We start from the raw sequence: 21,629 nt of genomic DNA, 5'->3' as shown, positions 1-21,629 counted from the left end.
CGATCCAGAAAGGGACAGTTAGGAAGTGGGTTTTAAAGGTGTTTTGGAGTGGTGCACTGCAATGATCCTGTTATGATGCCAGTGGAAACAATAGGATGAGCAGTGATGCTATATTCACGCTGTAGTTCCTCTCTGCTGCTATGCCTCTCTTCATGATTTCTTTCATGAGGAAAGTCATTCTTATTTGTTTGTTCTCTTTCATTTCCAACTCCTGACACCATACTTTGCACCTTGCTGTGCCACACCCTTGGAACAGACTTCCTGAGTCAGTGTATGATGCTTCCAATCTGACCAAAGAATCTCCTTATTGAGACTTTTTAACATTAACCATTGTTATCTGATCATATCTTTGTTGGTTTTAACCTTTATGTATGTAATCTTGGTCTCACTCAAGGTGTCTTGGGCACCAGCAAGCTCTTTGGGTCAGGCACCTGGACTAGGTTCTAGAAAACAAAAAGTCTGATATTCAAGCTGGACATAGGCTGGAGTCGGACTTACTCCAGTAGGCCAAAGGATCACTTACTCCAATAGGCCAAAGGATCATTTTCCCTGGCATCCCATTACTTCACACAGTCTTTTACTTAATTGAAATGAATCAAGCTGAGACTGATGAAAATTTGATAACTTGAACTTTAGTTCAAAATCTGAATTGCAGGTAACATTTCTTCAGACACATTTCCAGTATACTGTACAGTCACTTTAGTAAATCCCTTTCCCGTTCTATTGAAAACAAATCCTTTTGCACCTGCGGAGTGAGCTACTCTGGACCCTATTCTCGTTCCAAAGCCCAGGGCCATTTCTTCCATACCAAGCAAAAACCCTCGGTCTGGACTGTACTATAAGCAGAATCACAATTACTCTCTTTTTATCTACTGAGATCAGTGTCCACACAGTCTTTTTCTGTCCCCTTTGGCAACAGTCTCAGAGTGTAAAATCCACTTGATTCTTCTCCTGGTGAGCCTTTCTGGGTCTCCCTCTCTTCCCTCAGTCCAGGGCCACTTCTTCCCCCAACATAGCACTCCCCCACAAGCTGTTGATACTTCCAGGAGTCTCCCTCAGTACTTGGGCTCTGGTGGGAGATCAGGATAACCAAAAGCCTCACTTTTCCTTAACATCCCCCTTTTATTTCATTCACCACCCTGCTTCCTCCACACTAGGTCCACCCACTTAAAGCTTCCTACACACAAATCTCTTAGTGACTCCCAGAAGAATTTCCCACCTCCTGCTCTGCAGCAGAGGCATTCTTCTGGGGGGTGTCACAAACCCCCTTGCAGTCCAGGGCTGGCGTGTGACAAACACCCAGATTCGGGCGCGTCCCCTTCAACTAGGGGTACCTTCAGGATTTTTCAGCAGCCCCAGACAACGGTCTAGGCCCCTCGAGATATAGGGTAAGTACAAGGTTTCACTATATCACCAAGCAAACAAGTTCTTTAGGAAAACATAAGTGGTTTATTCTGACCTCCAGGTCAAAAGATATGCAACAGCAAAACCATATCACTTTGCAGGTCATTGAACAAAAATAGTAAATTGGCAAAAATCAAACTTACAGTACATTTTCAAGCAGACAAGGACTCAGTAGGCAAAAATCGTCACCGCACACTCTGTTAGCAGTACAGCTTTTCTCTCAGCTCCTACATGCAGGCACAAATCACACAGCTGAGACGGTTAATCTAATTAGCTCCCTGCAACGGGAGTCACAGCAACATTCCTACAGTTCAAACTGCACTTTAAACATTTCAGCTTGCCTCTGGTTCACAAACTTGTCTTTGAATGTATACCTTGATTCAGACTTCAGGCAAGTATTATTCTCTAACTTCCTATGCTTATACAGCTCAATATATATATCCCCTTCTTCAGGTTTAACTTGGGCAGCAGAGAGGAAAAAAAACGATATGCAAAAAGAAAACACAAAGCACAAACAGTTTCCCTGTTGCTGCATTCTTTCATTCAGAATTCCATACCTTCTAACTGGCCTTCTACCCTAGGGCCAGCTATTTCTATCTCCATGCCTTCTACCTGGTCTGGCACTGGATAGTTTGAAGGGGTTAAGCCTTCCTCCAAATCCTGCATGGGATAATCCAGCACGTTCTCCTCTGCTGCCCTGTTCCACAGCTCCTCTCCTGCCTTGGGCTGTGGGAGTGACTCACCCTCGTCACTCGCTCCTCCTGTTTGTCTCAGCCTGCTTTTAAACAGATCAGAGCCAATCCCCTTCAGCCAGTAGCGGGGGATGGGTTTTGGCTCTACAGCAGCTTTTCTCTGTCTAGGTTTTTCTATTGCAGTTACCTTCCTCGTGGCTTCCTTAGCTGTTCTAAAGCCCAGAGGCTGCTGTTGCCAATCTGTTTGCCTCTGTTCCAGCTCACTATCTCTTTGATTAAGGGGGCAAGGGAGGTCAGCCTCAAGTTGAGCGCCAGAATCAATCTGGTCAGCTCTTCTGCACTTGATCCTATCATGGACTGGACCAGTGCTGGTGCTGGGTTTGTCACAGGGGGGGGGGGGGGGCGCATGTATAAGAAATGAAAGCCAAAAGTTCCTTTAATAAGAACATAAGCATTGCCATACTGGAACAGAACTGAAGGTCCATAAAGCCTCAGTATCTTGTTTCCTACAGTGGATCTTGTTTCCAGATCACAAGTACCTGGCAAGACCCCAAAGAGTACAACAGATTTTATGCCTGCCATTTTTATTTTTATTTTTATTTTTTACTTTATTTATATTATGCATTTCAAAAATAATTCACAAGACAATCTCTTGTTACAGGAAACCCAGAGACAAGTAATATTATAGGGGAAATTATACTCAAAAACACCTTAATTTTTTTAATCCTTCCTTAGACCTCTATTGGTGGGGAGTGGACAAATGTAAATAACAAGGCGTTTAATAAAGGTCAATTTTAAAGAAAAGGCTTAATGTGAATTAGTCTTTAATAAATTTCTTCAAATCAAGGAAGTTCTTCAGTTGTTCTGGGGAATAAAAAACATATTTGAATCCCGCATACCAAACCAGGCATTTACATGGATAAGCCAACAAAAAAGTTGCTCCTAATTTGATAGTCTCTTGTCTTAAAGAAAGAAAGTTGATCTTAATAATGGCTTATGGACTTTTCTTTTAGGAATTTATTCAAACTCTTTACAAACTCTGCTAAGTTAACTGCTGTCACCACATTCTCTGGCAATGAATTCCGGAGTTTAATTACACATTGAGTGAAAAAATATTTTCTCCTGTTTTAAATTTACTACAAGCTTCATTGTTTGCCCCATAGTCCTAGTATTTTTGGAAAGGGTAAACAAGCAATTCACATCCACCTGTTCTATAGTATTTTATAGATCTCTATCATATTTCCCCTGAGCTGTCTCTTCTCTAAGCTGAAGAGCTCTAGTCACTTTAGCCTTTCCTCATAGGAAAGTCATCCCATCCCCTTCTCTGCGCCTTTTCTAATTTCAACATATCTTTTGTGAAATGCGGTGATCAGAACTGCACACAGTATTCAACATGCAGTCGCACTATGAGGTGATACAAGGGCAAAATAAATTCTCATTTTTGTTTTCCATTCCTTTCCTAATTCTTACATTCATTTTTTCTTTTAGCTGCCGCTCCACACTGACAGGAGTTTCAACATATCATCAACAATGACACCTAGATCCTTTTCCTCTGACCTGCATGCTTGCCTTATCTACTCTGTAAGCTCTAGGGAGCAGGGACTGTCTCTGATGTTTCTTGTACAGCGCTGCAAGTGTCCAATAGTGGTATCAAAATGATAAATGGTAGTAGTTGACTACATGCTATTGCAAAGCAATTTCTTCAGCAGTTTATTGGTGATATAATTTAAAATACCAAGAGATTGATCTCGAAGTTTACAATGATATATATCAGTTGTTTATATTTGTTTTGACTCTGTGTAGGTGTGCACCGGGGTATTATGGAAATCCCCTGAAATTTGGCAGCAACTGCAAACCATGTAATTGTGATAAGAATGGTGAGCCAATCAGCTGTGACCCACTGACCGGAGGTAAGGGTGGGCTTTTCTTTCACAGCATAAATTATAGTCATAGTACTTTTCAGGCACACGGTATAATAGGAATTCGGTAGTAGAAAAGGGACAATCTTCCATGAGTCATTTACTACCAGCAGCACAAATTTATGCGAACAAATTGTAATGTAATATAATAATTAGCTGTTAATTAATGTTAACAACCAAGTATTGGTAAAATATTTGGTGTTAATTGGCACTAGTTAGCAGTTAAACACATAACTGCCCTTAGTCTGTATGCTGCAAACTACATGATCACCCCCAACAAAAACCTCCCACATAACAGGAAAAAATATAACACAACTAAAGAGCAACCTTTTTTTTTTTTTTTTTTTCTTAAACATAGGAGGAAAAAGCCTCAGAACCCCCATCCAGAAATGTTATGGCTTCAGAGAATAATTACTTCATCGACTGAAAAATCCTCCCCAAATTTTTAGGTCCAATCATCAAATCATGTCCTTATAAATCCCCAAAAAGGAAATTAGAAGTGCCACGCTAAAGTGCAAACAAGCATGAACTCACAAAAACGTATTTGTAATCAGCAAGGTTCCCATTACAGATTTGTACTAGAGGAGTTTTTTTGACTGATGATTAAAATGCACTTGCTTTTTGTTAGCTTTGCTATAATGGTTGAGTGTAGACTGTACTGAAGTCTTTTCTCCGCTTTTGTGATGTTCCTTGTCTACACTTTATTGTGGTTTATGTACCAACAGTCCCTGCATTCCTTTGGATGAGAGTAAAGTATTCATTTTGTTTATATCTTGACAAACTTACATTCCCCATCTGTTGGTGCTAGGTAAGCTTGGGTGTGGTGCAAAGGCCTGGGGTAGAAAGGAAATGGCTACCATAGCTCAGAAAAGCCATAGAGGGCAAAATAATGGTGCTGAGAATGCACCTCCACCCCTCCAATCAGTGAAGGATCCCTGAAACCACCCAAGCATCCTGCCTAAGAGGGAGGTTCAAAGATAGAGGATGAGAAGGAGGAACAAGACAAAAAAACATTTTTTAAAAAGGGAAGGTGCATGTTATTTTGTTTGTCTAAAACACGAGGTAAATTTTTGAAGTGATCTTTCAGGATCTACACTTGTACAATAAGAAGGTATGTGTCAGCCTCCTGAAAGGATACTCAAGTGTCTGGTTGCACTGACACAAGTCATTTCAGATTGATGGCATAGTAGCAGTGCTGCAGACTACCATATCAAGGAATCGGGGTTGGATTCCTGGCTCAAGTCTTTCCAGTCACCCAATTCAGAAGCTTTGATTAAAGGGTCCTGGAAGGAATGCTCAGCTGAGGACTAGCACTGCATGGGTTAATTTTGGTGAGAGGGGATATAGAACAGAGGTATTTGACTTTTGAATGAAAGCTGATGGTCTCAGTGGATCTGAAAGTCCAAGGAAGCTTGAGGAACTTCCAGATAAAACAAAAAAAGGTGATTTGGGGATATATTTGGAAAACATGCTTATATATTTCATTTAAAAAATACACACCAGTAGGCATGCCACTAATATGTATTTCATATCTTGTACGTGAATAAACATATTTTTAGTTATGTAACATACTGATAGTTGAGGACAGTGAATCATGGATATTGTAGGCTTGAAAATCAGCTGGATGCATACTGCCAAAAAAAAAAAGCATCCACTGCCATTTAGGTGCCCTGCAGAAAATGTACCCTATCCTGTGCTGACATCAGTCAATAGTTAGATTACGGTAAGGCTTTAGTGTCACAATTTCCTTGTTTCTGATTCCAGAATGTTTCAACGAAGAGCCAAAAGATGTGGGAACTGATGAGGATTGTGACCGTGAGTACTAAAAGTTTCAAATGTACGAGGGGCATTCAATAATTTATCTACCTCAGTAGGAAAGAAAAGAGCTTTCAAAAATAAAATTTGTTTTATTTTTCAATATAGTTCCCTGATCGCTTCATACACTTCATCCACTTTTCCTGCAATGACTTTAACCCCTTTGAAAAGAATTCCTCTGTTTGACGTTTAGACTAGGACGTCACAGTTTCATTGATGGTTGCATCATTTGAAAACTACTGTCCACAAAGAGATTTCTTCAAAACTTGGGACAGGATATAATCTGAGGGAACCAGGTCAGGGCTGCAAGGTGGATGGTTCAGCTGCTGAAACACACATTCTCAGATAGTAGTCTGTGATTATCATAATATGTGCATTGGCCCATTGTTGTGAAGGAGCAACACGCCAAAACAATCATTGTGTTGGCATAACTCTCACCGGTTATGGTTGTCTTGTGTGGCATGAATTCCAGAAGTAAAAGTCCTTCATCATCCCAGAAGACAGTTGGTATGACTTTTCCTGCAGATTTTTCTATCTTGAACTTTTTTAAGGTGGGGGATGACTTGTGCATACACTGCATTGACTCCATTTTGGACTCAGGATCTCTGTGATAGACCCAAGTCTCATCTCCAGTCACCAAACAAAATAAATTCACTTGGTCTTCATGGAGCATCTCCAAGTTCTCCTGACAGCACCGGAGCCTCATGGCCTTCAGACATGGCATCAGCATTCTTGGAATCCATCTTGGACTAACCTTGGACATGCCCAACTCTTCATGAATTATTTTCCAAACTGTACCTGCCAAGATGCCCATTTCTTCAGCTGTTAGGGAAACCTTAATTTGTCTGTCTGACAAAATAGAATCCTCAACTTTCTTACACATTTCTGTGGAAGTTGCTTCCACGGGCCATCCAGTGTGAGGGTCATCTTCAATGGACTCTCTACCCCATTTAACCGGCTTGCTCCAAAATTTTACTTTGTAGAATTATGGGGCAGACTCTCTATAAACTGCAGTCATGCGTTCATGGAACTCCTTTGGCTTTTTCCCTTCTTTTTGATAAATTTTATCACTTAACAGTGATCCAAATCTAGCTTTATCTTACTTGATTTGCATGAGGACTCTCCTGACACCCTGTCTCATGCAATGTTAGATTTGCGCTGAACAAAACAAAAAAGTATTGGCAGTACCCTGTATTGAGCTCTCAAAGAATATCCTCTGGTTATAAATAAACAAAAATTAATAAACGTGAGACCTCAGTACGAGCCAAAGCTCAATACATTAATGACTTTTTTATGGCCCTAGGCACTGAGCCACAACTGTGCATGAGTAAACTTGAGACATGTCACATCATGCACAGACTTGTTTCAACACACTTGCTATTTTCTTTCATACTCATAGTGACATAGTAAATGACGGCATATAAAGACCCGAATGGTCTGCCCAACTATACATGCTCTATAAATTAATTTAAATGGTCCTTTTTCTTAGATATTTCTGGACCAGAAACCCAGAGCTCTGCCCAGTAGTGTGCTTAGGTTCTACCTGCTAGAGTCTCCATCAAAATTCACTCCTGCCATCTAAACCATCCCAGCCATCAAAGCCCTCCCCATCCCATCCTCGACTGAATGGCCATATATGGGACACAGACTGTGCAAATCTGCCTAGTACTGGCCTTAGTTCCTTCAATATATACCCATTATTTTCTGATTAGAGATTCTATGTGTTCATCCCATGCTTATTTGAGCTCTGTCACCGTTTTCTTCTCCAGCACCTCCCTCTGGAGCGCATTCCAGGCATCAACCACCCTCTCCATAAAAAAGAATTTCCTAACATTGAGTCTACCACCCTTCAATCTCAAATTATATCCTCTGGTTTTACCATTTTCCTTTCTCAGGAAGATAAATTATTGAACACTCCTCACATGTTAACGATTTTTATTGAAACAAATGAAACAAACTGAAAAAAAGTCCAAATAATGAGAAAAAGGCTAAACCCCCCCCCCAAAATGTTATTGTCTGTGCACACTTGAAAACAAACGACACTATGGGGTGGTCAGTGCCTCAAGGACGGTCCTAACACCCACAGCAATGGACCTTGGTACCACAAAAACACAGATATCCACAACCAAACTACGGTATATGGAACCAATTCCTGGACTTCCAAGAGTTAAAATGGTATAGTTTATTAATGTACAATTCAAATATTAGTATATATCAGCAATATTTGCCTTCTTCAGGGGTCCTTAAAATGCAAACGTTATGACATACATGAACATATAAAATATACATTAAAATACAAGAATAATCACACACATTAAAACTACAATAACTCAAAACACAAAATTAGGCAATGAAATAAATATGCAGGATAAACCAACCTTGAATACAGCTATAAAAACAGCAGCTTCACAGAAAACATCCTACAAAAATATAAAAAGAAAGCAAGACTAAGGAAACATAAAAGCACAGGGTGCAATAATCACATCCAAAAGTTAAAAAGACAGGCATGAAAGGTCTCATCCCCAAGGCAAAAAAACGGTATTATAACCCAAATGGCCACACAAAAGACCAATTGTGGACTCCATACAGCTAGACAACTAGAACAAAAGACGGTAAAAATGGATGACTATGTCTGAAATGAATGTGGACGGGGTTAAAAAATATAAATATAACACAGTCATAAAACGGTGAGGTGCCCGTTAACTCATAACGGCACGCCATGTCTTCTCATTGGCGTTTTGGCTAATTATTAGTCTCGTGTAACGACTGTTCATAAGTTTTAAATGTCGAGTTCTTAACCACCCCTCTGGTGCGTCTTTCCATCGGTGTCCTATAGCATAGTTAAGAAAATGCATAAGTGTTACTCATATGTCGGGCACCTCACCGTTTTATGACTGGGTTATATTTATGTTTTTTTAACACAGTCCACATTCATTTCAGACATAGTCACTCATTTTTACCGTCTTTTGTTCTAGTTTTCTAGATGTATGGAATCCACATTTGGCCCTTTGTGTGGCCATTTGGGTTATAATACCTTTTTTTGCCTTGGGGATGAGACCTTTCATGCCTGCCTTTTTAACTTATGGATGTGATTATTGCATCCTGTGCTTTTATGTTTCCTTAGTCTTGCTTTCTTTTTTATATTTTTGTAGGATGTTTTCTGTGAAGCTGCTGTTTTTATAGCTGTATTCAAGGTTGATTTATCCTGCATATTTATTTCATTGCCTAATTTTGCATTTTGAGTTATTGTAGTTTTAATGCTTGTGATTATTCTTGTATTTTAATGTATATTTTATATGTTGAGGTATGTTCATAAATTCGCATTTTAAGGACCCCTGAAGAAGGCAAATATTGCCGAAACACGGCCCATGTAGGGTCTCGTCATCTGATTACAGCAAGTGACTTTATTTCTCAGCAAAGTGTTTGGCTTTTGTTATACTGTGACTTTTATATCTGAATTGTACATTGATAAACTACACCATTTTAACTCTTGGAAGTCCAGGAATTGGTTCCATATAGTTTGGTTGTGGATTGTCTGTGCACATCCATACTTTAAGTAGATATGATATATCTCACCTAAAAGCGTTTGCCATTTTTTAAAAATGTTGGTATACGTTTATTTCCAGTAATCAGATGGCTTTCCCTCATGGTGTTATGTATAAAGGAAATATGACATTTTTTTTTCTGTTTATGTATTGTATTTTGGCTACAGCTTGCGATAGTTGCGTAAACACTTTGCTGAAGGATTTGGGCATGATGAGTGATGAGCTGCAACTGATTAAGACACAACTTCGGAGTGCTAACTACTCCTCCCATGCATTAAGGCAAATAAAATATTTGGAGACACAGATCAGTGACCTAAAGGTAAAGGAACTTAAAAAGACATAAGGGATACAAGCTTTATTTTAAATGCATTGGGATTAAGATTGCAGAGGCTGAACTTAAACCTGAATGTATGAAGGCCTTTGTTAAGGCCATACTGTTAGAAGATGTCATTGCTCATTTAACCAGGGCAAAGTATGTTACAACAATAGGTTTGCTGGATTTTTGACTACTGAGTTTGTTATACCCTGCTGACTTTAGATGACCTATAGAGAATTACCCCCAGTCTGGGCAAAATGTGGGTTGAACTCACACTTCTATAGTTATGTGTGTATCTTTGGCTTAAAGACGTGAGCATTTACACCAGCGTTATGGCTGCTGTAAGTATGCCCAACATCATACATGTGTTTACTGCATACCTGGTTATGCTAGTAGAGGCATACTTTCCTTTATAGCAGGCGTTCTCACTCAGTCTGGTTTTCAGGATATTCACAATATAGATGCCCACGATAAATTTGCATGCACTTCCTCCACTGAATGCAAATCTGTCTCATGCATATTCATTGTGGGCGCTCTGAAAACATGATTGACCAGGTGTGACCCAAGGACTGGGCTGAGAGCCTAGGAGCCAGCTCTGTGGGTGCTTGAGCACCCCCAATATTGAGCAAATTCCTTTACTAGGTCCAGAGAGGGGTCATTTCCATTGGATTTAACACCCCCAATCATTCTGAAAATTTGCCTCCTCTGGTTGAGTACACCTACTTTATAGAATAGGTAGCCACTAGGTGCCTAAAAACAAGCACACTGGTACAGAATTGCCCTCCATGTGTCCTCAAGTTTATTTATTATTTATTTATTTATTTGCCCAATTATTTAGCCTGTCCTCCCAAAGGAGCTCAGAACGGGTTACAAAGTACATCCACAATATGATCGAGACAGAACAGAGATGACATAATTTACAATATAGACATGACAGTAAAACATATTACACTAAGCAGCGTCTGGTGAGAGTAGGTGCGTTGACTCTGAATGGTGTTTCTAGGTGCATGTCCTTAAGGCGCTGGGTTTGTGAAGAGGAAGGTTTTTATGGTCTTTCTGAAGCTGCAAAGTCCATCTAGTGTTCTATCAGATGGGGAGATGGTGTGCCATAGTCTGGGTATGAAATGTGAGTAGGAGCGTTTGCGGGCTGTTTTGGTCTTGAGGAAGCAGCCAGGAGGTATGGTCAGCCGTTTTTCTACTTGGGACCTCAGTGGTTGCTTTGAGAAGTAGATTTGTAGTTTAGTTGTCATGTAGTGCAGAATCATTTTGTGGAAGGTTTTGACAGCGAGGACCAGGGCCTTGATGGCGCAGCATTTTTGAATTGGCAGCCAGTGCATAGAAGCTAATAATGCAGGGGTAACGTGGTCGCAGATGCCTAGGTTCTTAACCTTTGCCTTCTTGCTGAGGGTCTTTGAATTCATTCAATTTTACTGCTACTTTGCCAGAATGAGGCAAGTTCATGAATTGCTTTGTTCTGCTTTCAGCTACAACTAGACCGGTATCATGCAACAATTTCCAATCAAAATTCAAAAGTGAATGAGCTGGAGACAGACTTGATCAATCTTAAGCAGGACATAAATGCACTCCAAAAAAAGGTAAGGCCTTTGAGGCGAGATATTTGAAACCATCCCTTGTGAATCTGATGTGCCAAACTTCATTTTACAATTTTTATATCTTTCCCCCCTAGGCTGAAATTAATTCCAAGAGAGCTCAGACATTGCACAGTAAAGCCACTCAGACTAACGAAAATGCTAGGAATCTAGTTCTGAGGATAGAAGTTCTAATAAAGAATATTCGTGGTAAGGATTTCTAAAAACTTTCTTTTTCTTTTTCTGTTATCAGATGTTGCATCACTTTTTAAATCATATGCAGTACTTTTTATCTATGCGGTAGAATAGTGAAAATGGGAAGCAATTACAGCCACGTAAATCGGTGCCATATATTTTCCATCACTCTTTCCTGATGAGCAGATTAGGATTCTGAGAATAAATTACAGTGCTTTTAGGAAAGAGTAAGATTTCTATCGTTGGTCTCAATCCCCACCCTAGTCAACCAAGCTGATGCTTCTTAATTGCTTTTTGACTGAGATCAAATGTAAGGAACCAACTTTTTAAAACAATTAGGAGTATTAAATGGGACACAAATAACCACTTCCTGGACGTAGTAAAGGAGTTTTCTCAATATTTTAATATTTTTATTTAATATGAGATTATATTTATCCCATCCAAACATGAATATCAGAGTGGGTTACAAAACAACATACATATATAGTTAAAACCACAAAACAAGAACATAAAAACAACATCCCACTATAGCAACAGAACAGGCAGCTTTGGTAAAAGTCAGATGGTTCTATCTTTGAAACTAAAGCCCCTAATAAACCTGGGCCTTCCACTAAGCCAGCAGATCTGTTCTAAATGTAAGATGGGAATGTGTGGTGCAGTGGTTAGAGCTATAGCCTCAGCACCCTGAGGTTGTGGGATTGAATCCTGCACTTAATCCCCATTGCCCAGGTACATTAGACAGAGTGGGGAGCCCACCAGGACAGTTAGGGAAAAAATGCTTGAGTACCTGAATAATTTGTAATCCACATAGAATTGTAGGGTATGCAGAATATAAATTATATATATATATATATATATATATATATATAAAAAGCTGTAAGAATTTACATATAATACTAATGATACTTCTTTATTATTTGCATAGACTATCAGAAAAGTTATAATATACAGAATGTACATGAAGACAGTGGTTCCCAAACCTGGTCCTGGAAGTACCCCAGCCAGGCAGGCTTTCAAGATTTCAACAATGAATATTTATGAGAGAGATCTGCATGCACTGCCTCCACTGCATGCAAATCTGTCTCATGAATATTCAATGTGGATATCCTGAAAACCTGACTGGCTTTAATGACTCCAGGACCAGATCTGGAAGCCACTGCATTAAGGGGTTCTAATATATCCTGAGTACAGTATTTTGTTAAATGTCTTCCATATTTATAAAGAATGCTTGGTAGATATTAACATGACATGCTATGAATTAAAGGTATGTGATATATGCCCTGACTAATTTATGAATTATGACAACAAAAGTTCACTGTCATCATCTGTAATGCATTACCTGCAATGCGGTATTGTATTTACTGATGCACAAGATTTTCTATAGCCTAGTTGAGGAAGGAAGAACAGTTCTACATGGTTTGTACTAAGATGGTATAAAAACGATGGCCTCAAAGGAAGCGCCATATTTCAGATCATCAGGGAAGATAAAAGGAATAAATATTGTTTTCTTCTAGTTCTGATAGAGGAGATGACAGGTACTACAAGCGGCAGCAGTTCGCTCCCTGATGAAATTCTAAAAAAGATGGCAGAAGCAGAACGGATGATAGGACAGATGCGAAACCTTAACTTCAACAAACAGCGAAAAGATGCTGAGATGGAGCGTGAAGAGGCTCAAGCATGTAAGAGCTGACTGTTTATAGGGTGTGCATATCGTAGGCTCTTACCTTATAGAGGAACTTGAGAAATAGACATACGTCAGTGGTTATGAAAAGCATGCCTTATGCTAGATGCAAACCTGGCATTCATCTTGTTTTTGTTTAAGTTTTTTATTGAATTTTTTTTCCATTTAACAACAAGTGTCATAAATTTTCATACAATTATCTTAACAATACACTTGATATTTTTATAATATATTTTATATATAACATTTCTTGTCTTATTTTTCTTATGGTTTTATATATCATATAATTGTAATTATTTTTCTTATAAAGTTATACAATATATATATTGTAATGATTTTATCAATTATTATTTAAATATGAACCTTTTCCCCCTCTATTACGTTATTTTCATGTAAGAATATCATCTATTATAATATTTTATTTATAATATATGATAAAGAGAATAATTCCCTCCCCTTAACCCCTCCCCCCCGCCTTCTTTATACTATTTTCTTATCATGGGAAAATGAAATTCAAATATTGCAATATTCTGTTAATGGTCCCCAAATCTTCTTGAACTTATTCATATATCCTTTTTGTGTTGCAAATGCATGTTCCATCTTATATATATGGCAAACTGAGTTCCACCAGAAATTATAGTTCAATCTGTCCCAATTTTTCCAATTATGTGTAATTTGCTGTACTGCTATTCCAGTCATTATAAATAAAAGTTTGTTGTTATTTGATGAGATTTGACTAGAAGCATTCATCTTGTTAAGGATAGCAAATCTAAGCTGTCCTCATGATAAAGAGTAAATTTTGACTTCCATGGAACTTTAACACTTCTTCTTTTTTTTTTTTTTTTTCTTATGCAACAGTATTAAACCAAGTTAGGGATGAACTGCAAAAGACCAATAATCAGAACAAGGACCTTATTAGCAGCATGAGAAATTCATTAAGTGAATACAACTCCAAACTAAATGATCTTCGTACAGTGCTGAATGAAGCATCTGAACAAACTGAGGAAGCTAGGAACATAAACAGAGATAATGCCATACTATTCGATGATATCAAGGTAATGTTAGACTTTGTACAGAAAGCAAAGTGGCAGTAACACAAGTGGAATGTGTACCACAAGTGTTGAATATTTTGGCATCCCTAGAGCCGCAGGTGCTTGCGCCTGCAATAGACTGCATATAAATGGGACGTACAGACTTAGTTCCAAAGAGTGTCCTCTGTTTTTAGGCACCAAGCATGTATCTGTTTGGAACCTAGGGCTCCTTTTACGAAGGTGCGCTAGCATTTTTAGCGCACGCACAAGATTAGCGTGTGCTAGCCAAAAAACTACTGCCTGCTTAAAAGGAGGCGGTAACAGCTAGCGCACCTTTTTTAAAAGGAGAACCCCTAGTCTTTAAAGAAAAGTAGGCGCCTGCTATTTCAGGCATGGGCGTTTACAGCCGTAGAGCTAGTATGAACGCTAGTGCTTAGGTTGTGAAAGAATGCATTTAGATTCTAGACTAGAGAATGACACGGGGACAGATTTTTCCCCATCCCCGTAGGAACTCAATTTCCCCGTCCCCGTGAGTTTTGTTGCGGTCCCTGTCCCCATTCCTGCAAGCTCTGTCTTCATCTGCACAAGCCTCAAATGCTTTAAAATCATACGTGTTCGAGGCTTATGCGATTAAGGCAGAGCTTACAGGAATGGGGAGAGGGACCGCAACAAAACTCACGGGGACGGGATGGGGAAATTGAGTTCCTGCAAGGATGGGGAAAAATTTGTCCCCGTGTCATTATTATAGAATTTTGTAATCTATGCCTATAAACGTGTGCCCCCACCCAAATTCTACCCAACTATTGGTGTAGCTAGAACAGCAGGGGCCCATGGGCAAAAATATTGAGGGGGGCCCTATATAATATTCGCTATATAATAGTTCTCCTCTCCTCCACATACATCCCTCCTACTTCTTCAAGAGGCTGCGGGCAGCAGTTTCTACATGTTGCTGGTGGCTGACTCAGAAGCCTTCCTTCTGACGTAAGGCTTCCGGGTCATCTGTAGGCAGCATGTAGGAACCACTGCCTGCATCCTTTTGAAGAGAGCAAGTGCAGTTGTGCTGAATTATTGAAGGGCACCAACCCGTTCCCGTGCAGTTCTCTAGCTTAGGCCCCCCCACAGGCTTGGGGACCCGTGGGATTTCCTGCCCATTTCACATGGTTGCTATGCCACTGCACCCAACCTTCGCCTACCTGGAATATTAAAAAGTATGTACAGAATAGTGCATAGCCTGAAAATGGTCATTTATATGCGCATGCATCCACATACATATGTGCACAAATGACTAGAATACAGACATGGGCATGTGTACTTGCCACCTAAATCTAGGCAGCTCCTTATAGAATTACTACACAGGACACAGTCTGAAAATTGCCCTCTCAAAGGAAATAATTTGTATATGATGGAGATAGCATATTAAATTTCTCTCATGCATATTCATTATGGATATCCTGAAATTCTGACAGACTGGATGTACCCTGAGGACAGGGTTGATAACCCCAGATCTAAGGATATAATTGCAAAGTGAAAAGACCTCTTTCTGCTTAGTTGACCCATGCAGACTAAAGGTAGACTGAAATACTTTTGCTATTTTGAACATGTTCTGAGCCTCTTGGATATTTTTTTTTTTTTTTTTGGGGGGGGGGGGGAGATTGCGGTAGCTCTTTTGTTTGTGATATTGTGTGTATTTATACTTTATAAACATTATTATAAATAGAATCACAATAAAAGGCATTTTGCATCTATCTATAATGTTAACACCTGTGCTCGTGCTCTGTACTATCATTAAAATTCTTGTGCCTCTAATATGATTATGCGCAATGCAGCTTAAAGTAAAATCTCCGAATTCTTTTAGAAAAGGGTCAAAGACTTGAATAAGCAGCAGGAAGATGTCTCTGATCACCTTGCTGCTGCAGAAGACACCTTGGCCCAGACAAATAGCCTGGTGGAGAAATTGACAAAGAGTAAAGAGGTGAGTGAGAAAAATGTATACTATATTCAAGCAAGTGATATGCACAGCTTCTTTTTAAAGGAGACCCATCATTTCCCCATTAGCAAGTGCAGAGCCCAACATGGGGGAGAGAGTTCCTTGTATCTCTCAGAGATGGAAAACAAACTGACATAGAATAATTTTAAACACAGTAGCCCAGATTGTTTAAATGACGCCTAAAGTTTGGTGCCTAGATTGGCATGCCTAGCCGATCTAGGTGCCTAATTTAATTTTCTTAATTGACGCTGATAATTGAAACCTTTTTTAAAGAATAACAAAAAATGAATTAGTTGGTAGATGTTTAACTCGTTAGGTGGCTACCACTTTGAGCTAGACGTCTACACCGAGGCACCTACCAGCAAGAAGACATGGTTAGGGGTGGATTCCGAGCAGAATCAAGCAGATTATGGGCGTGGTTTGAGTTTGGTGCTGGTAGGAGCCTAATTTAGAAGCACTAGTTTAGGCCAAGAAAAACCTGGCCTGTATTTATTTATTTGTTTGTTCAGTTTCTCTATCATTCTCCCCAGGGAGCTCAGAATGGTTTACATTTATTTATTCAGATACTCAAGCATTTTCCCTGTCTGTTCCAGTGGGCTTACAATCTATCTAATGTACCTGGGGCAATGGGGGGATTAAGTGACTTGCCCAAGGTCACAAGGAAGAGTGTGGGTTTGAACCCACAAACTCAGGGTGCTGAGGCTGTAGCTTAACCACTCCCCTGCAGTATGCCTAAGCTTTCAACACCTACCGGTGCCTAGCAGGTGATTGACAATTCTACTCAGTGGCGCCTAGGAGTTAGGCACTGTTTATAGAATCAGGGCCAGTATCCAGCGATGAAACACAGAAATATAATGGCAGATAAAAGCACCATCTCCTCCTCTCCCTAAGAGATCCCACGACAGAAGCAGAGAAATATGGTGGCAGATAAAGGCCAAAATGAGACAGTATTGGGGTTTTCGGTGTTGCTTGATGATTTCAGTAGACTTCATTGAAACCAGCAGAGAGAAAGGAAGACTCACTCAATGTACTCTTCAGGCAACCCCCCCCCCACTTGTTCTCCACCTTCCACCAAAAAGAAAATCCCAGAACCGAATATGTAAAGTGAAATTTTGGTTCTATTGTACACAAATAAAACAGATTCCTTTTATTCAAAACACAGGACTATGAAAAACTAGCTGCTCAGTTAGATGGAGCAAAACAGGAACTGACTGAGAAAGTGAAGAAACTTTCAGAGGCTGCAAGGAAAGAGCCTCTTGTGGTGCAGGCAGAAAAGCATGCTGAGTCGTTACAGGTCCTGGCAAATCAACTGGATGAGTAAGTACATTCTAGTCTGCATGCATTTAATAACATATAATTAGTTTGCTCACAGAAGTTAAAGTTCAGCAGAATAACATTACAGGTGTCTGAGCACATTAGCTTTGTTAAAGCTCTGCTTGGCATGAAACATAGAAACATGACGGCAGATAAAGGCCAAATGGCTCATCCAGTCTGCCCATCCACAGTAACCATTATCTCTTTCTCTCTCTGAGAGATCCCACGTGCCTATCCCAGGCTTTCTTGAATTCAGACACAGTCTCTGTCTCCACCACCTCTTCCGGGAGACTGTTCCACACATCTACCACCCTTTCTGTAAAAGAAAGTATTTCCTTAGATTACTCCTAAGCCTAACCTCTTAACTTCATGTAATGAGTATTAGAAACGCTTCCCCTGAGTTTTATATTGAGTTCAACAGTCCAACCATTGCTCCTTCCCAGGATAGAAACCGAGGGAGGGCCCCAAACCCACCTGCAAGCTGTGCCCCCTCAGTTTGAGGCAGGTTTGGAGCCTTTTGTGGCATGGGATTCCAGGATAATTCAATATAAACAAAACGCTGTGCATTAGTGATATGTAACCTCTCCCTAAAAACAGGGGAGATCCCAGAGGACTGGAAAATAGCAAATGTCACGCCCATCTTTAAGAAGGGATCAAGGGGTAACCCGGGAAACTACAGGCCTGTGAGCTTGACCTCGGTTCCAGGGAAGATGATGGAAGCAATGGTAAAGGACACAATATGCGAATACATAGAAAACCATGGACAACTGAAGGCGAGCCAACATGGCTTCTGCAAGGGAAGGTCATGCCTCACGAACTTGCTGTACTTCTTTGAGGGAATAAACAGCCAGATGGATAAGGGGGAATCCATAGACATCATTTACCTTGACTTCCAAAAAGCCTTCGACAAGGTACCTCATGAACGGCTACTTAAAAAGCTGTGGTACCACGGGGTGCAAGGGGATATCTACCGATGGATCAAACACTGGTTGGCTGGCAGGAAGCAGAGGGTTGGAGTAAAAGGCCAATACTCTGACTGGCAATGGGTCACGAGCGGAGTTCCACAGGGGTCAGTGCTGGGACCTCTACTGTTCAACATATTTATTAATGATCTGGAGGCAGGGACAAAATGTGAGGTTATCAAATTTGCTGATGACACCAAACTCTGCAGCAGGGTTAGAAACACGGAAGACTGTGAAGACCTGCAAAGGGACCTAACGAAACTGGAAGACTGGGCAAAAAAGTGGCAAATGAGTTTTAACGTAGAAAAATGCAAGGTCATGCATGTAGGGAAAAAGAACCCGATGTTCAGCTACAAAATGGGGGGAACACTGCTAGGGGTGAGTAACCTTGAAAGGGACCTGGGGGTGATGGTCGACACATCACTGAAACCATCGGCGCAATGTGCGACAGCCTCAAAGAAAGCAAACAGAATACTGGGCATCATCAAAAAAGGTATCACAACCAGGACGAAGGAAGTCATCATGCCGCTGTATCGCGCAATGGTGCGCCCGCACCTGGAGTACTGTGTTCAATACTGGTCACCGTACCTCAAGAAGGACATGGCGATACTCGAGGGAGTGCAGAGGAGGGCGACTAAACTAATAAATGGTATGGAAAATTTTTCATACGCTGACAGGTTAAAAATGCTGGGGCTGTTCTCCCTGGAGAAGAGGAGACTTAGAGGGGACATGATAGAAACCTTCAAAATCCTTAAGGGCATAGAGAAAGTGAATAAGGACAGATTTTTCAAACTGTGGGGAGCCACAAGCACTAGGGGTCACTCAGAGAAACTGAAAGGGGACAGGTTTAAAACAAATGCTAGGAAGTTCTTTTTTACCCAGAGGGTGGTGGACACATGAAACGCGCTTCCAGAGAATGTGATAGGCCAGAACTCTGTACAGGGGTTCAAGGAGGGTTTGGATAGGTTCCTGGAGGATAAGGAGATAGAGGGGTACAGATATAACTAGAGGTAGTTTATAGAAATAGGCAGAAACCACTTCACAGGTCACGGACCTGATGGGCCGCCGCGGGAGCGGACCGCTGGGCGAGATGGACCTCGGTCTGACCCAGTGGAGGCAACTTCTTATGTTCTTATGTTCTTATGAACAAGAGCTAATATGTTAATTCAAAAGTGGAGGAAACCATCCTATCACTAGGGAGGGCTGGTAACTTCATAGGCAAAAGTAATTTTAACTTATCTCGTGGCGTGCATGGCAAACAAGCTCTCAGCCTAGGCCAGGGGTATGCAATTCCGGTCCTCAAGAGCCAGAGCCAGGTCAGGTTTGTAGGATATCCACAATGACAAACATGGTTTTTTCTTTTGCATAGAGCTTTTTGGACCCCTGTTCGCTTACAAAAATTAGATAGCTCTAGGTCTAATAGATGTTGGCACTGTCATCTTGAGGTTGGGACATTAGATCATTTATTATTCTATTGCCCATTCATATCATTATTCTGGAATTCAATTTGGCCTCAAATAAATAGGATGTTGGAAAACCCAGTAGCCTTGACTTATGATACTATCTTATTCGGCACAGCAATGAGAGCAAAGAGTCAAATTTCTTCAAACAATAACAAACTTTTATTTATACTGACTGGGGTAGCAGTACAACAAATTACATATAACTGGAAAAATTATGATAGGTTAAACTATAACTTCTGGTGGAATTCCGTATGCCATATATGCATTAGCAACACAGAGAGGTTATTTTGGCAAGTTTCAGAAGATCTGGGGACCATTAGCAGATTTCTGTAATGAATGAAATTAATTTCCCATAATAAAAACCTTATTAAGAAGGGAGGGGGGTGTGATTCATTTTATTTAATTTATCTCATAAAATATTTGTCATTATTTTTATTATAATTGTTATGTGTATTGGGAAGGGAGGAATAAGAAGGGTTTAAATTTTAACAACAATTATTATACATATTAGGTAATACAGATATTTTAGGTATTATTGTTTATAAATACAGAATAATATATTGTATTTACAGTGATACATGAAAGGAATTCAAGTGTATTTTTTATGTGATCTTTTAAAATTTCTATGTTACACTTGTTGATATATGAAAATGAATAAAAAATTTATTTATTTATTTATTTATTTTTAATTCTTTATTCATTTTCACTTCAATTAACAAGTATACAATATGATATCTTATAATATACATGAATAAAAAATTTAAAACAGGATATCCACAATGAATATGTAAGAGATGGATTTGCATGCACTGCCTCCTTGTTTATATTGGTTGCTTGATTCTTATACATATATAAATTGAATTAATTCAAGGATAATTCCACTGTTTGCCACCTCGTAACACCAGCCTTGATCCTTCCAAAATTCAGGGACTGCAATCCAGTCGAGTTTTCAGGATTTCCCCAATGAATATGCATTGAAAGCAGTACATGCACATAGATCTCATGCATATTCATTGGGGAAATCCTGAAAACCCGACTGGATTCAAATGCAACAAAGGGAAGCTTGTTTCATGACCTGTGCACTCAAGAAACAACATTACTTTTAGATATTTAATTAATCTCAGAAATCATCCTGTAATTTGTCTACTCTTTTTTTGTGTGTGAAACCTGTTGCAAGGTTTCTGTCTGTCTTCATATAGGGCTGACAGCCTTCTTCAACATGCCACATTCTACTGATTTATTAAGCTTAAAGCATTTCAACTTTGAGGCTTGGGTCAAGTTAAGCCAAGCCAGAAAACTCTAAAGTTCACTTCTGAACCTGGAAAATGGATTTAATGGATTTAATGGAAAATGGATGTGCAAACAATTGATTTAATGCAATACACCCAAGATTGTTTACCACCACTCTCCCAGCAACTAGTAATGCTGCAGCCCCTAGGGGAGTGATTCTCAGCTGAGGATATCTGCAATAAATTGTACGAGATAGCGCATGCTAATCTATTTCTAATCTATTCATTGTGGATATCCTGAAAAGCAGACTGGTTGGACGTGTCCTGAAAACTGCATTAATAGCACCCAGTGTAGGGTTAAAAAATGTAAATAGATATTTAGATATATTATTGTAATTTTCACAATTAACTTGTGAAGATCAATTCTATAACAAGGTGTGTAAACACACCTTAAAAGCATGTGCATTATGGGGCTGATTCTATAAAT

The 21,629-nt window shown here is 39.8% G+C and overlaps 1 protein-coding gene across 1 annotated transcript in view; it reads left to right on the top strand.

Annotated features, from left to right (window-relative positions):
- LAMA3 (laminin subunit alpha 3) overlaps positions 1-21,629 on the top strand; it is a 509,154-nt gene that overhangs the window by 370,742 nt on the left and 116,783 nt on the right. The window contains exons 45-53 of the mRNA XM_033933874.1: positions 3,900-4,006; positions 5,780-5,830; positions 9,543-9,694; positions 11,176-11,286; positions 11,379-11,490; positions 12,990-13,154; positions 14,015-14,211; positions 16,043-16,159; positions 17,337-17,491. Coding sequence (XP_033789765.1) covers positions 3,900-4,006; positions 5,780-5,830; positions 9,543-9,694; positions 11,176-11,286; positions 11,379-11,490; positions 12,990-13,154; positions 14,015-14,211; positions 16,043-16,159; positions 17,337-17,491 — 1,167 coding nt within the window. The remainder of the gene's footprint in view (positions 1-3,899; positions 4,007-5,779; positions 5,831-9,542; positions 9,695-11,175; positions 11,287-11,378; positions 11,491-12,989; positions 13,155-14,014; positions 14,212-16,042; positions 16,160-17,336; positions 17,492-21,629) is intronic.

This window comes from Geotrypetes seraphini, chromosome 2, assembly GCF_902459505.1.
Source record: "Geotrypetes seraphini chromosome 2, aGeoSer1.1, whole genome shotgun sequence".
In the NCBI taxonomy this organism is placed as follows: Eukaryota; Metazoa; Chordata; class Amphibia; order Gymnophiona; family Dermophiidae; genus Geotrypetes; species Geotrypetes seraphini.
Note: the sequence above shows the minus strand (reverse complement) of the source record. Positions and strands in the feature narration are given on the sequence as shown.